At 33.1% G+C, this 16,346-nt stretch overlaps 1 protein-coding gene across 4 annotated transcripts in view; it reads left to right on the top strand.

The window, feature by feature from the left end:
* dsb (scavenger receptor class B member debris buster) overlaps positions 1-16,327 on the top strand; it is a 49,424-nt gene extending 33,097 nt beyond the window's left edge. For all 4 annotated transcript variants that reach the window (XM_076523225.1, XM_076523223.1, XM_076523226.1 and 1 more), the window contains 8 exons: positions 10,484-10,575; positions 10,775-10,935; positions 11,598-11,736; positions 11,835-12,038; positions 12,391-12,535; positions 12,616-12,870; positions 14,611-14,729; positions 14,889-16,327. In XM_076523225.1, coding sequence (XP_076379340.1) covers positions 10,484-10,575; positions 10,775-10,935; positions 11,598-11,736; positions 11,835-12,038; positions 12,391-12,535; positions 12,616-12,870; positions 14,611-14,729; positions 14,889-15,314 — 1,541 coding nt within the window. In that variant the 3' untranslated portion in view covers positions 15,315-16,327. The remainder of the gene's footprint in view (positions 1-10,483; positions 10,576-10,774; positions 10,936-11,597; positions 11,737-11,834; positions 12,039-12,390; positions 12,536-12,615; positions 12,871-14,610; positions 14,730-14,888) is intronic.
* The last annotated feature ends 19 nt before the right edge of the window (positions 16,328-16,346 follow it).

Below are 16,346 nucleotides of genomic sequence, written 5' to 3' on the forward strand. Positions count from 1 at the left end.
AAATACCTACAGCAAATGATTCCCAATTGTCCCTCAGCTTGTAAGCAGAAATGGACAATTTGGGAAGAGGAGAGACGATTATTCGAGCCGCGTGGCTCGTTTTTATAGTCACCGATTGTCAACAACTATAAAAACAAGCCGCGAGGCTCGAATAGTCGTATCTCCTCTTCCCAAATTGTTCATTTTTGTTTACAAGCTAAGGGACAATTGGGGAGAATTTACTGTACTTGTTATGTGTACGTATTTCAAACGTTTATCAGACAATTTAGTAAAATCAATTTCTAGTAAACGCTTCATCCTTTATGCATACGAAACCGAGTATTTACTTAAAAGATCATTCGTTCATACTTTTACCTGCCTTTAGGTATACGGTACAAATACATATAAAATTATTGTGAAACGTTGGTTGCAGTTTAATTTACTTTTAACCCCACGCCGTACTTTAACAAGTCAGACTCGTGGCGCAGATTTCTAGTAATATCCTATTAAATACCAATGTTATTCCGTTTTTTTTAAGTCGGAATAAAATTCTGTCCTCCTGAGATCAATACTTTAATCATCTCAGTAAATGTAGACTCACGATAAATATAAATTTTCTTTTCTTTTCAAAGAGATTATTACAATCGAAAATGTGCTTATCATTTTAATTATGAAGAAAATGGTACGGCAAGGGGTCAAGAAAGCTTCAGTGAAAACCTCTATTGAAAATCCGTTATCGCTAATGCATTAAAATCGTTTAAATAATATTCGTATTTCCTCCGCTAATGAATTTTCATTGAAACGAAAACTTCGGACAGGTAATATTAAGAAATCAACCGTAGAAAGTTTTGAGGGTTAAAGTGTTTAAGAAATTCTTGTAAAAGAATTCTAGATCAAATCGTTTCACGGTTTCAGTTTCATAAATTCAAGCAAGATATCGTAGAAAAATAGTTCAATGCTGTTAAGCAGTGACGTTTTTAGTAAAGTGTAAAACGAATGGTGAAGTAATTGAAATTCATCGTACATATTCCGACTTAAGCGAATGCGACCGTTTCATTAGTTTCTGTCGAGTGTTCCTTTCCTTTTGAATACAATGTTCAAACTTTCTGAACGTGTCGGGTACATAAATATTTATGAATAAATGAAACATGATGATTTCATGGATTTGTGTGAATCGAACACGTATCGTCGCATCTTGCAGATTTTCAAATAATAATAATAACTAGATAATAGTAATAACTAGATTGAAAAACAGAATGTTTCGCGCTTATCGTTGCCAGAATAGCAGTTTTCAGACCGTGAAGAAAAACTAACGCAACAGTGCAATGCAACATGCGCAGAAACTAACCGTCTAGTGTCGTCATGTGCGTTTACCCAATTTCTCTATCCGTTTTAACCAGTTGGTTTTTATTAGCTTCGATCAAACTGTTTGAGGAACAACGTCTTAGCTATCAATAAAATACTTCGCACTGTGTTGAGACAGCGACCGCGCAAGAGTTTCCAAGGATCCATAACAAACGTTACATGCGTTTTTACGCATATACGTAATTATACATATACATATGTATACATACAATATCATCGAAAACAATCCTTGTTATACGAACTTTTACGATTTACGTGTTTTCTGCAATAAATAATTTAAATTTATCTAAATGATAACAACAAAGTTTATTTAATATATTGATCTTGATTTCATACTTTACTTAAGATTATAATATGATCATACTATGTGTGAAAACAATTTGATGACTCAAAGGTTGTTTTCTGCGTAAATAACTGATCTGTAACAAAACAAGAAGAAGCGGAAGAAAATTCTTCTTCGTCCGAAAAAGAATAATGGCTACGGAATATTTTATGTAGTCATTTGCTAGCTGACTCCGCAAAAACCTAACAAAGCTTAATTTATTCGTCATCGATGGAAAAATATTGTCATCACATGCAGTATACTATTTTCAAGTATATCATCCATATGTATAATGTCTTGAAGTTATTCTGTCGTAGATTTCCCATCTGTGTGAACATAAATCATTCCCGAATCTTTGCCGTAATGAATTTTTCGAATAAAATGAACTCATTGATATTTATTAAATGTGAACAATTTAATTATCTCGACACATTATTAAAGCGGTTTCAATGATATGACTCTGAAACGAAAAATCTGCAATATTTAATATACTATGTCCTCGTGAATATAAGAATCAAATACACAGTACTACGAGCATATTGTGCAGTTGTACCTTCTTACTGACAATTGAAGGATAACTGTACTTCTACCTAGACAAACAGGAAATGACACATGACTACTTTGAGGATATTTCTCATTACACTTGTTTTGTGGGGAACTACCGACGCAGTGATCGTCAGAGAATTATCAAAGTTTCATAACAGTGCACACATGTTTCTATATATATGCTTATTACTTTTTTCATGCATTTTCATAATTCACATTCTTCCTCGTTGAAAGTTATTATACGTGCAATTATCGTATGAAAATTATAGAAAGGCAACGAACAGACAATATCGGGCAAGATATTAATTCGAACAACAACAATAAATACTTGGCGTTATATAAAATTTTCTAAAATATATTTTCTTTAGAGAAATATCAAAGCTGATAGAAGTTTATATGACAACGAAGAAGTACATGATAAACATTTTAAGCTATACTTTATTCGATGAGTATAATAATTTTTAAGCTAAAATTTATGAATAGTATATGGTTTTCATTCAATCAAATTACAAAGTCTAATACGTTTAGTATAATACATAAAGTACAGTAAATTCTCTCTAATTGACCCTCAGCTTGTACACAAAAATGGACAATTTGTGAAGAGGAGACACGATTATTCGAACCTCGTAGCTGGTTTTCAGAGTTGTTAACAATCGGCGACTATAAAAATGAGGCTTGAATAATCGTATCTCCTCTTCCCAAATTGTCCACTTTTGTGTACGAGCTGAGCGTCAATTAGGGAGAATTTACTGTAGTTACTTTTAACGTACTGTATGTTAATAAAGAGAGAGCAACTGATTTTGTATAAAGGCTACATTTCTATAACGACTATAGGAAAAGAATGCATGAAAAATATATTAGAGTAACGGAATAGCATTGGTGAAAGTTCACATTAATGACTATCTCACAATCAGCTTGGCACTACCAGAAGTCATTTGATATGTGGACGTGATAGTATACATTTATGCACCTTCAAAAGTTGCATGTATAGAACACCCTGTTTGGGTAAAATGGAAATGTCAATAAGGTTATCGTAAATACTTCGACCCTTCCGAATTAATTTTTGCTTTTGAACCATTAAAATTTGTTAAAGAATCGATAGATGTTATGTAAATGTTTGTTCTTTTTTCGTCGCATTTGGGATAATACACCCGGTAGTGCTGAAATATTCATGAGATACAAATATACCCAATAATGTACCGAGCACAATATTTCGTTGTTGCACATTTATAACATACGAATTAAGTAACATTTGCGTGAAGCATTATAACAAGAAAGAATAATAACAAAGAGGAAATTCGTAAGGGAAGACACAGAAACAAATAACTAGATTTTATCAAAATTACATAAAAACCGACATAATGCAATCTTGGGAATTTGTGTAGAAATATTTAAATGGCTTCAAGCATACGGTAGAAAATATTTAAAAAATATGTGATGTACGGTCTTGCTTAAATAATAATGACTCGCGCTAAACCCAGCTTTCAGGTACACATTCAATAGTACATTATCAGCGAAATCGTTAAGAAAGCTAGATTATACAATATATATCTCATAAAGAAAACACATAAAACAATACATTCTCAAGTGTCGCACTCAATCGAAGACGTAAAAGTTACTGTTTCCGGCCATTATTAGGGTTTTATTAATTAGATTCATTGGTTATAATATCACATCTTAAATGAAATTAAGGATGTGATAAAAAAATATATCAAATTTATGTACGTTGAAAAGATGTTTAACAATGACAAACAGAAACAGGATTAGGAAATAGGATCGCACTATTGACGAATCACTATGTGCACGATCTTCAAACGAGTGTGTGAGACGGTTCGTAACTGTATCACCGATATATTAATTTGTTAGATTCTTAAAAATGGCACAATTCATTGCAAAAAAGACAGCATTCATTGCAATTACCTTGCTCGCGTTCGTAATCGCTAAATAAACATCGAGCTTTTACAACCTTTTTACCCATGAAGGAGGAGCATAGAACCGAAGTAATGTGTACGCCGTACGTCCATGAGGCCAAGCACATAAATATGCGTGCTTATGTCGTATCATTTTGCTCACTCGGAAATATCATACGTTGTTTCCAACTGTAACGCAGTTACGAGTTGTCAGTCAACGCAAACAGCGAAATTTTTACTGCTACAAAACGTCTCATCATATCTTTCGAATACCGCCACTCTCGCGATAAAATACTGTATGTTAAAAATTAAAATCGATAAAAGTACCACGCTAGACTTATCGGCATTTCGGAGTAAGTACAATGTAGTCGAACATAAGTCCTTTTACCAGAACAGCATCCAACTCGAAGGTTTCGATTTTTCATCGATTTTGATGGCCTTCTTCTGCACCTACTCGTTATATTTAGGGAGTAAACATAATCTCTCCCCAAACTTGAGAGTGGGAAGCACACTTTATGAAACATCTTTAAATTTTCCCATTTTGTGGCCAGATTCTCTAAGAACGACGACCTTCTTCTCAAGCCAACGTAACATCTGGTTGCTTATCATTCCTAACTTTTTCTCTACACTCTTTCATAAACGTGCCTATGTCAAAAAATGGTCAAATGACCAAACACATCAGCTTAAAGCCGTGCCATAAAACCCTCTACAGGCTGAATAGCGCTACGTAAGCCACCTTGGTCGCCATTAGGGATTTACGTTAACACTAACACATATACTCGGTGAGTCACTTAACAGTTTCACCTGAAATATCTTTGTTCTTTTCATTACATCAATGAGGCCCTATGGGCCTCTCAGAATATCGTTCTCATATGTTAGGTTATACTTTTCGAAGAACTCCAAAGTTTGAAGGTCAACATACAATACATGGTTGAGTTTGTCTTTCCATTAGCTGTATCGCTACACTAATTAAGTAACGTGATCTAGGTGAAAATGTTAGATAATCCACCATGTATATCTGTATTATCAAAAGTTATGTCGCGTTGCAAATTACTCAAATATTGCTAACATTGTTGACTAAATATTGTATACATACATTATACTCTTGTTTCTGTAATATTCGCTTTTATTCATAAAGTAACTTAAATATATTAATGTTAAATAAGTTTCATTTCTCTTGTAATAATAAGAAAACGTGGATATAAGTATTTTAAAACTCGTAGTTCCTTCTTTAAACGTTATTGTTAAATATTTTTTAGATTAACTTACCTGATTAAATCCTGGGTTATTGAACAAAATTTTCCTTAAAATTACTAATTGAAACAACTGCTACAGGTACTCCTAGAATAATTAAGGTTGATATAATGAAGATCGAGTGAACTATACGTTCCATTCCTTGGAGATCATTCCCCTTGCATTATAAGAAACATGATTGCAAACGTAGCTTCCGCTCAGCGAACCTTGACGAGTGAACAGTTTTTATGAAGCAACGCGATTATCCACATCAAATTCCATACTGTGCACCAACTTTTCGCATATATATTTGATTTGCTCGATTGCTTGAAGAATAATCAAGACTCATTGTGTCCATAATTTTTCTATATAGCCTCAACAATATCGCATAAGAAAGGTATTCTAAAATTATCAAACCAAATATGGTTCTTAGAGAACCTGGACCTTTCTCAAACGAATACATCAATTAGAAATAGTCAATTGTGAAATAGTCAACACGTTTGTGTTTAAATAATATTCCATCAATTTTTCATTACTATTTTTAATCCTGGAGTATTTATAATATTGTCTTTAGTTACTGCGACATGATTCACATTTATATACTTGTACATACACACACGCGCGCACGCACACACACAAATATTTATTTCTAGAATCTAACTTTTACTTATTGTGTATTTTATGCATTTATGAGAAAAATAAATGTGAATAAAGTGGAAAGAAATCGAAGATACCGATACATTAATTTCAACAAGATTATTCAAGAACATTAATTTCAATCAGACACTAAAGTGCAATATTAAATATCAAACTAATATAACGATTATAGCAGAACTGTTAGAAAACGTGAATTTGAGCACACTTCCCGCGTGCACGTGTGTTTATACTTGAATTATTCATACACGTAACATCACTTAGTGACATAATATCGGATTGATAATGGAATTACTAGTGTGAGAGAAAGCATGGTAATGAAGTGCGTATATGTATACGTATTCGAATCACTATGTATGCATATAGCGGTTGCATACCACCTAGATAACTGCCATTCTGATCCTGGTAACAACGGTGTATTGACCTACATAAAACCTCAATTTCTCTCAAGTCCTTAAAAAGATTGCCTGTAATTAACGAAAAGACTATAGATGCCCGAGGTATACGTAACAAGAAATTAAACATTCGATGCGGACATTTAAATTGTCGACGAATCGAACGAATTTCCGAAGATTTTATCTTATGCATGAACTAAAACGAATTCGACTGTGAGTCACTGACTGATTTTCGATGTTCCCAGCTACAGAAGGTCATACGAAGAAAGCGAATTTTAACGGAGGTGGTCAGAGCTGATCTCCGAGAAAGGAGAGATCGTAAAATTATGTAATGGCCAACGATGATTATCGAACACCATTGAGCCGCTTCTTATTCAGTAGCAAGTGATTCTGTATTCTTTTGTCGGACCCGTAGAAACCATTCTCATTTCGAATGCACCATAATTCTCGTTACCGTAAAAATTCTAGCTGAACAATTGTAACATAATTCTCTTGCGTTTGACTGAACAAAGATGACGATACACACGAATGAGTCAGGATTGTGCAAACTTACATTATTTTCTCAAAATTCTGATTCTGAGGTATAAGAGTCCGGGGAATACCGCACGGTAAAATGTAATATTGACGTTCCTGTTATTGACACTAACTGCTATGACGTTTCTTAAAAGTATCCATCCCTGTAACTCTGACGAAACACGCCTTGATATTTGAGTTCTGAAAATTTCACGTAGGCCGAACTCCGAAGTTCATCAGAGTGAAGTATAAAGATATAAAGATCCTCGATTCTCTCTCTCTCTCTCTCTCTCTTTCACAAAGGTATCACAAATGTATTTTATTTTGGGAAAGTTCAGTGATGCTGTAAGAATAATGAGGAGAGTTGGATCAAATAATTTTTACATAAAGGAAAATAAATTTTTCAGGAAGAAAAACGTAGTTCCAAACATAAAGATAACATTGGTTCATACATTTTGAAAGGAAAAAAGGGTTGTATTTTACTTGTACGATACTTTTAATCAAATTTTCAACATTTCCAAAAGCGAGAAACCCTGTAGCTGCTATAATATACAGCAACTGGTATAGTGTGCGACTAATGTTTATCTAATTATAATAATTAAAGATATATAAACATATAAAATAAGTTCGAGTAGATATTTTAGAAAAATTCTAAAATAACAAATGTTATAGATCAAATTTGTTTTGCGGTGTTATTAAAAATGATTACGCAAACGAATAATCCTACTCTAATATCCTATCATATGACACATCATTTAGTGAAATGAAATATCCTTGACATAACTTGTCAGTTAGACATTCTGTAATATCTTGATCAGATCGATAAACAAGATCCTCCAAAATCCAAAGTTCCATAAAACTAATGTATTCAGTGGAAAGACGAGCCTTACAGCATCACCCAAGAAGTGTATCGAGTGACTAAACCTTATATGTTCTTAGAATTCTGTCGTTCAACCTTGAATTGAAAGTGAAACTCTCGAAAGATGTTTTAAAAAGGGAACGTTTACAACCGGATTTCAGGTCTTGGAACCTTACACATTTAAAACAAGTACGCTTCGCATTATGTAATACAAAAACTGTTACGTGCATAAAAACATAAATTTATTTATAACTCAATGTTAGAGTTGCAAATGTCTTTCAGACATTAAAATATCCTATACGTGTTACTTGTACAAGACACTTCGATATTCATTTCATTCCACGAATTTCTTCAACAATTATGACGTTTCGTAATTAAAATTTTTTTTATTGAAACTTAAATTTTGTAAGAAGTATGCGTATTTAGAATTTATATAAAACGACCTATCTTTTATCATGAACTTATCACGTGACTACAGACCTTTGTGTGCAAATTCTTATTTTAATTTCTAACTTTACGAAATTTCAAATTAAGGAAACTTTTTCTTTTTCGACTTAAAAATTTATTATGGTAAAAATAAAATAAAACTATTATTTTTCTTATATTTCATGAAATTGCATGTGGTATGCAGATATGCAGTCTGCAGTCTAATTATCACATTTTCTTTAATTCATTTATTTCATTGATACATATTTTCATTGATGCACTACATTCGAAATAAATAATATTTTAATTTATAATTAGTTAAAAACGATCTATTGCTTTTGTAAGAACAGTAGAGAATCTTTTATCCGAAGGTTTATTTTTGTAATATCCTGATACCAAAATATTCTATTATCTAAAAATTTCATTCCAGTTTTCTACTAGACGATAATGCTAGAATATTGTGAAAATAAATGTTCGGATAAAGGAGTCTCTACCGTATTATCTGTCCTGAATTCCCACTTCAAATTTTAAATGAGGACACAAGGTCAACGTAATCCTCATTACGTACTTTCTTCGTATCATCCTACTTCCTGTACATGCTACATCAATTTTGAATTAACTCTTTCAAGCGTACTCTGCTGTCTTAAATGTAAAGTACAGCTGTATCGTATAAAGGCATTTTTTAGTGCCAATATCAATCGTTTACTTATGAAATTATAAGTCTACAATTATCGGATATACGAATGATTAATCACATTGCCTACTTCAATATTTTTTCGTGAAAATCATAAGTATAACGATTGTAAAGAGTATTCAAACATTCTGTTTCTCATTTTCGAACAATCGTTGACATTTAAACTATTTTAATTTCATAAAAAATGTATTACTTATCAATGGACTCATTTTAAAGCTGATGGCTCTACTTTTACAAGTCTTCATTCATTTCTTCTAAAATGTTTTCGCACAATGTGATGGACTGATAACTGAAGGTACGATTATTCTCGAAAATCTACCATTAATTTAGCTTTCTTTTTACAACAACTCTCCAAAACTGTTTTATCAAACAGAAATGAGAAACTCTGATCCCTTACAAAGTTGACGGTACACTTTTTATTCGAAGATCAACTACTAATTTTTATTTATTTTCAGTTAAAGCCGATTCTCACGTTAACGTATCAGTTGTAGCAACGGAAGTTGCAATTTCCATAGAAAATACGTAATAAAATTGAAGCACTGAATTGTTTTTTATATCATAAAGTACATCTTCCCGCGTAGTAAATGTTACAAATAAATATTACAACAAATTTGATTTCATCAAATCAATTGCGATGACAGTTGTAAACCGTCTCCAGAATGCAATGTGTGTAATACCAAATAAACTAGTACAAATCATGCTTTATAGAGCTTAAAATACATTACTGACATACCACTCTTGTGCAATATAAATCAAGTTATGTAGCTAGCAACATGCAAAGCTATTAACTTCACGTCATAATTTATTATCGCTGTTTCTTCTTTATTTCGCGTGTTGTGTGCGATACACATTTCAGTGTAGGTGTACTTTTACTCTTACCACGAGATGATTGATACCATAAGTCAAGATAAAATGTTTTTAATTTAATAATAATAAAAAAAAGTGAAAAATTATGGTATTATAAATATAGTTTGACTAAAAATGTCATGCCCGTGAGTGATTAATCTTGAAAGTCTCAAGGATAATAAAAGTTATAAGGACAAAGTGAAAAACGAAAACGACGCACATTACTTTCTTCGATTGCCTTGACATTATACCCAATTCGTGTTTTAAGAAGATACTATAGATAGTCAATTTGGCAAAGAAATGATGAAATAACTACTCGAAAGAATTGAATGAGTATGACCTTTGACCTAAAGTGAATTTTCTTCTCCACAACGAGGAATATGTGGTATATTCACGTTTCTGAAACTAACTGGAGTAGACAGCTTTTATACTGATTTTAATTTTTGAAAACAAATTATCATTCGAGTAATCAGTGCGCTTATGTACTTATTATAAAATTACAGCGTGCAAAGTTGGGATGCACAAAATTATTTGTGCCAAGTCCCATCGCAACAGAGGCTAAAGATTGAACGTTTCATGGTTGTCCGAGGTTCTTGAACTATTTTCAGTTGCTTTAATTAGATTCAACTGTGTATTACCCAAAGTGTGAACGAAATATAAATATTTCTCAGATAAATATGTTTATTGCATTATTCAATGAAATATTTAATACAGCATTCGAATCGATTTTTTCTGTTATAGGAAGAATTTCGGCAATCCTTATAGGAATTCTGACACTTGTAATTGGCATTATCTTAAGCAGCATACCTTGGGTAGACTATATTATTTTGAAGGTAAGTCAAATCTCTTATTTTCATTGCGTTGATAACAAATTGCAGTAGTCGTAAAAAAGAAAAGTAAACTATATAAAAAAGTACAGAACAAAATGAAAATTTCTCACGTCGATTGCAATTATAATTATATAGTTATCAATGGATTCAATTAAATCAAGTAAAATATATGATACCTACGATCGCTCTGTTTCCTTTTTAGCAATTACGACTATGGAATGGATCACTTTCTTTCCAGTATTGGCAAAAACCCGGTGTGGTACGGTTAACCAAAGTGTACATATTCAACGTAACGAATACTGAAAATTTTTTACAATTTCATGAGAAACCGAAACTACAAGAAGTTGGACCATTCGTATATAAGTATGTTTATTTTCCACTGGATGTTTTTTAAAAAAATATCATTCAAGCATATATTATTATAAGAACTGCAAAAGCTCTGAGTAAATTCAGTCTTGTAATTTTTACACAGTCATTTTGTGTCATATGTAGCGGTTAATAGTTTGAACATTGATTATATGCCAATGTCTTCTTACAGAAAATGCATTTAAGCAGTTTTACTTTAGTAGTACCCTATACAGATAATAAATGATAAATGATAAATGATAAATGATAAATGATAAATGGTAAATGATAAATGATAGATGATAGATGATAGATGATAGATGATAAATGATAAATGATAAATGATAAATGATAAATGATAAATGATAAATAATAAATAATAAATAATAAATAATAAATAATAAATAATAAATAATAAATAATATAAATAATAAAAATTTCTGTAATCTATAAGTTGAAGACAACATTTTCTTATTAATACAATATAATAAAACTTTAGTGTATATTATATTTTTTGTCAAAATAAATGGTATCTATTTGCTGAAATGACTAAGGGTCTTAAGTAACTGGCCGCCACTGTCTATATGTATTATACATGTACATATATATGTATAAATTCATTGGCAGTTATACATCTTTGTTTAACTTATGAACCGTGTATTATTTTTGACATTCTGCAGAGAAGACATGGAGAAAGTAAATATTGTGTTTCACAACAATGGTACTGTAAGTTATCAACATAAAAAGATATTAAACTTTGTACCAGACTTGTCACAGGATAGAGAGATGAAATTAATGGTACCCAACATTCCACTATTAGTAAGTAACAATCTTCTGCTTAATTTGTGCATCCAAGTCTCTTTCTTTAATTTTTTGGATGGACGTATTGTATTTCATAATTGTTTTATACGTTCCAGACTCTCTCAACGCAGAGTAAAAGTCTACCTCGATTTATTACTCTAGGCTTATCTATGTTTTTAAGCGGTTTGCAATTGCAATCGTTTGTTCCTGTAACTGCTCAGCAACTTGTTTTCGGATACGATGATCCACTAGTTAGTATAGCGCACAAATTCTTTCCGAAAACAAGACGGCCTATGAGTCAAATGGGACTTCTGCTTGGAGTAAGTAATTAATTCACAATTAGCTGCTTGTCGACTGTGATATTTCACAATAAGTACAACTGAGAAGGAAAACCGTTGCACAAGAATATTACAAATATCAGAACGTGATTTTCTATGATTGGATGAATTAAATGTTACTTAAAAAAAATATCTTGTTGTTGAGTTTAACAAACATAATTATGTGCTATTAATGGCAAAATAACTACAGGTTAATATTTCGTAACCGTTTTTTTCAGTCGTATTTCGAAAATTTTACCCTACATAGTAACTGATGAAATTTCATTTATGATACATGTACTAAATTATTTTTAACTCTAATAGTGAATTATAGTAAAACTATGTACAATTGCAGAGAAACGGTACGATAAACGAAGTATCTACCATTTACACAGGCCATACTGATATGAAGGAATTTGGATTGATAAATCGATTAAACGGATTAGATCATTTACCCTACTGGCCAAATGCACCTTGTAACTCTATCCGAGCTTCGGAAGGTAAATATTAGTAGCTTGTGTAAGACTTTATAAAAATTTATTATTTCTACAAATAATTACGATAAAACATTAAATTATAGGGTCTTTCTTTCCTCCACGCGAACAAACGGGCGCCGACATCGTCCATCTTTGGGATAAAGATATTTGTCGCACTTTGCCCTTAAAATATCGCGGTCCCACGGAAAAATCAGGTATTAAAGCGGATTATTATACTCCCCCTGAAATTGTGTTCGGACGACCAAACGAAACATCTCCAGAGAATGAGTGTTTTTGTTCCAATGATATGTCAACATGTCCATCGGACGGACTGCAAAATATTAGTCCCTGCCAGTATAGTAAGTATTATTAGTAAGTATTATATGATTTCCATTCACTCGACTAAGAACAAATTAGGGAAAGTATTCCCTCGAACCGTGATAAAAATAAATATAAGAAGGGTATGATTACCTCTTTGCAAAGTACACAACTTAAAAATTTATTTTATTAGGGTGTCCCATAAGTTCTTTCCTTTTTTTATGCGAAGTGATTACACGATATTTGTTGTTTAAGGTTGATTTATCGAGTTACATATGAACCGTTCTGCTCTATTACCTTCTTTCATCTTTCAGGAAGCCTCGTTATGTCGTCTTTCCAAGATTTTTGAGGCTTATTTGCAAAATATTGTTCAAGGTGCATTTTTATTTCGCTTACGAATTTAAGCCATTTTTCACGGAGGGAATTTTTTAACGAGAAGAACAAGTAATAATCGGGATGGAGCAATGTCTGGGGAGTACGGAGGATGAGGTAGAATGTTCCAATCGAACTGTAATAATTTTTGTCTTACGAACACCGCAACATGTGGTTTTGCGTTGTCGCGATGAAAAACGACGTCGCGTGGGTTCTGGCCGTTTTTCTGCTATGGCGGCTTTCAATTCATCGAGTTGGTTACAATATTTAGCCGAATTGATCGTTTCACCTTGAGAAAGGAGCTCGTAGTAGACTACGCCCTTCCAGTCCCACCAAATGCACGAAAGAACTTTCTTCGGACGAAGTCGTGGCTTCGCAACAATTGAGGGACTATTTCCTTTTGACCAAGTTCGTTTTCGATGCACATTTTGGTATAAAATCCAAGTCTCGTCTCCAGTGACAAGCCTCTTTAGGAAAGGATTTCTTCCATGTCGTTGGAGAAGCAAATCGCACGTAGAGACGCGGTTCATAAGGCTGGTGTCAAGACCTATCGACGGTGTGGAACTTCGAATCGATTCACATATCTCATCTTGATTAAATGCTTATGTACCGTTGTCCTGGGTATGTTAGTGGCATCCGCTATCTCGCACACACTATATCGCGGATTTTCGGCGAGCACATCTTTGACAAGGTCCGCATCCGTCGTTGTTGGACGACCGCTGCGGTCTTCGTCTTTCAAATCAAAATTGCCAGCTCTAAATCTCTCAAACCAATTGCGGACTGTCCTAATAGTCGTAGAACCATCACTGTAAACGTGTTTATATAAACACAGCCAGTTAAAGTCATTCGTAGCGCGGCGCGAAAAGAACTTATGGGACACCCTAATACTTTCAATGGCCTTTAATGTCACTTTCTTTCTTAGTAGTGCCAAACTGAGTCACCGTATCTTTCACGATTAGTTTTCATTCACGAAAATCTATTTTTAAAAAACATCGAGTAATGAAACCAGTTATTGTGAGCTTCAGCAAATGCTGTGCCTTTGGTTTGTTTTCGGGCATAATCAGCTTTATATTTATCGAATGAGGCATATTATATTTTTTTTATTCAAAAGTGAACAAAATGAAAGAAGTTAATTATACCTCAGTCCTTTCTGGTTCCTATCCTCATTTTCACCGACTATAACATAAAAAACTCCCTTCCTCTTCTCTACATATTTTTACAAAATTTTACGTACAAGTAGCACTTTTAATAATTGTTTGTACCATTACTGTATTATTAAATGTAGTATTTCGAACGTGCAACAATTCTTTCGGGCAAATAAGTTTACATTTTTTAAACAATATAACACTATACTAATTTTAAACGATATAACAAAACAATGCTTAAACGAAATTTTTCTTATTTCTTAGCTGCGCCAGTCTATCTATCCTTCCCACATTTCTATAAAGCGGATCCAAAACTGCTCGATGCGGTTGAAGGTTTGAACCCAAACCAGAAAATCCATGGAACGTACTTCAAGATTCAATCGGTACGTATCCTTAACACGACTCTCGCTAGAATAAGCCACAGCTTATTCTGTTACAAACATTATAGATCGCAAAGTATTAAATTTTATATATACATTAGTTTATCTCTTGAAATTAAACTACACTTATAATCGTTTATATCCATATTTTCTGCTCCATAGAAACTTGGTGTGCCGCTAGAAGGGAAAGTTCGCGTTCAATTGAACTTGAAAGTCGAACACCAGCCGAACATCGGCGTTGTATCGAGATTTCCCGACATCGTGTTCCCGATTATGTGGCTGGAAGAAGGTATCGAAGAACTGACACCTCCGATCCGCAGGTGGATCTATTTAGCGACGACGTTCTGCGATATCGCGGTGCCCTGTACCTCGTATGGATTAATTCTAGTCGGTATGATAATTATAATCACCGTTTCTGCGAAAGTTTACAACAACGCTGTCTTCACCCACGAAGCAATAGAATTAGGTAAACGAACGATCAGAAGAGGTTCGATGATGCTGGTGAACGGACAGCACAGATTGCTAGTGACGCGAGACACGTACGTGTTACTCAATGACAATAACAGTGAAACGAGGATAAAGGTCTAGGTGTCTTTTTAGTAACTATATTTTTTTATGAATAATACACTCGAGACACATACGCTAAGAGTATGTACACTGCGTTACGAGACGACGGATCATCTCGCTTAGCGTTTACTCGTTTTTAATACTGTAGACCAAAGTCTTTTTCCAATTACCTGAAGGGGGATGATGACACGCGTAACAGTTTCTGGATCAATTGCCGGCGAAATTACGATTGTTTTCCATACGAATTACGTTCGATACGGCTAAATTTCTTCTCTTAACTGTGATTTCACCTTTAAGGACTAATTATTATCGACGGTGACTGCAGTGCGAAATAGATCGTGCTTGAACGAACAGAAACGGGTAACGAATGATCAAAATAACTAAAAAAAAAACTCATTCCGACGAATCTTTTCCTTACAGCATACGGGACACACGGTGTAAAAACATTATCACTGAATGTGGAGGGTTCATGCGCGATCGAAATCTAGTGTAATGTTGATCCTATGTATTAAGTATTAATACAAACGATTCCCAAGCGAAATGTTAACTACAATCTAATGTTTGTAATTTGCGTCTAAATGTCGCATTTATACTGTCGGACATCATATTGAGTACTCAAAGTTTGGTGACTGCTGAACTCTACTCAGGATATTAATATTAAACATAGAAGCAAGTTGAGCGAGCTATTATTTTAGTAAATAATATCTATTTTTTAGGAAACAAACGCTGATTTAAATTTTTATACCGATAAAATGTGTTATTTGAACATTCGTTTATAGTTAAATTAGGATACCGTTTAATGTTTGTACGTATGAAATCTATAATAAAAACGATCATTATACTTAAAAATGTATTCTAAAGGATTTTTTTATAACAAGAAAATGAATTAATTGAGCACAATGCGACGTCTTGTAGGTGATAACAGTATGCTCGTTTTGCGTTTCCATAGATTTTAATGTTCATTGTAATATAATAAAGCAATTACGAATGACAATAAAATTAAAAACTGGAACGTCAAGTGCTACGTACAATAATTATAGCCGTTTGTTTATT

The sequence above is a fragment of the Megalopta genalis genome, chromosome 6 (assembly GCF_051020955.1).
Source record: "Megalopta genalis isolate 19385.01 chromosome 6, iyMegGena1_principal, whole genome shotgun sequence".
Lineage (NCBI taxonomy): Eukaryota > Metazoa > Arthropoda > Insecta > Hymenoptera > Halictidae > Megalopta > Megalopta genalis.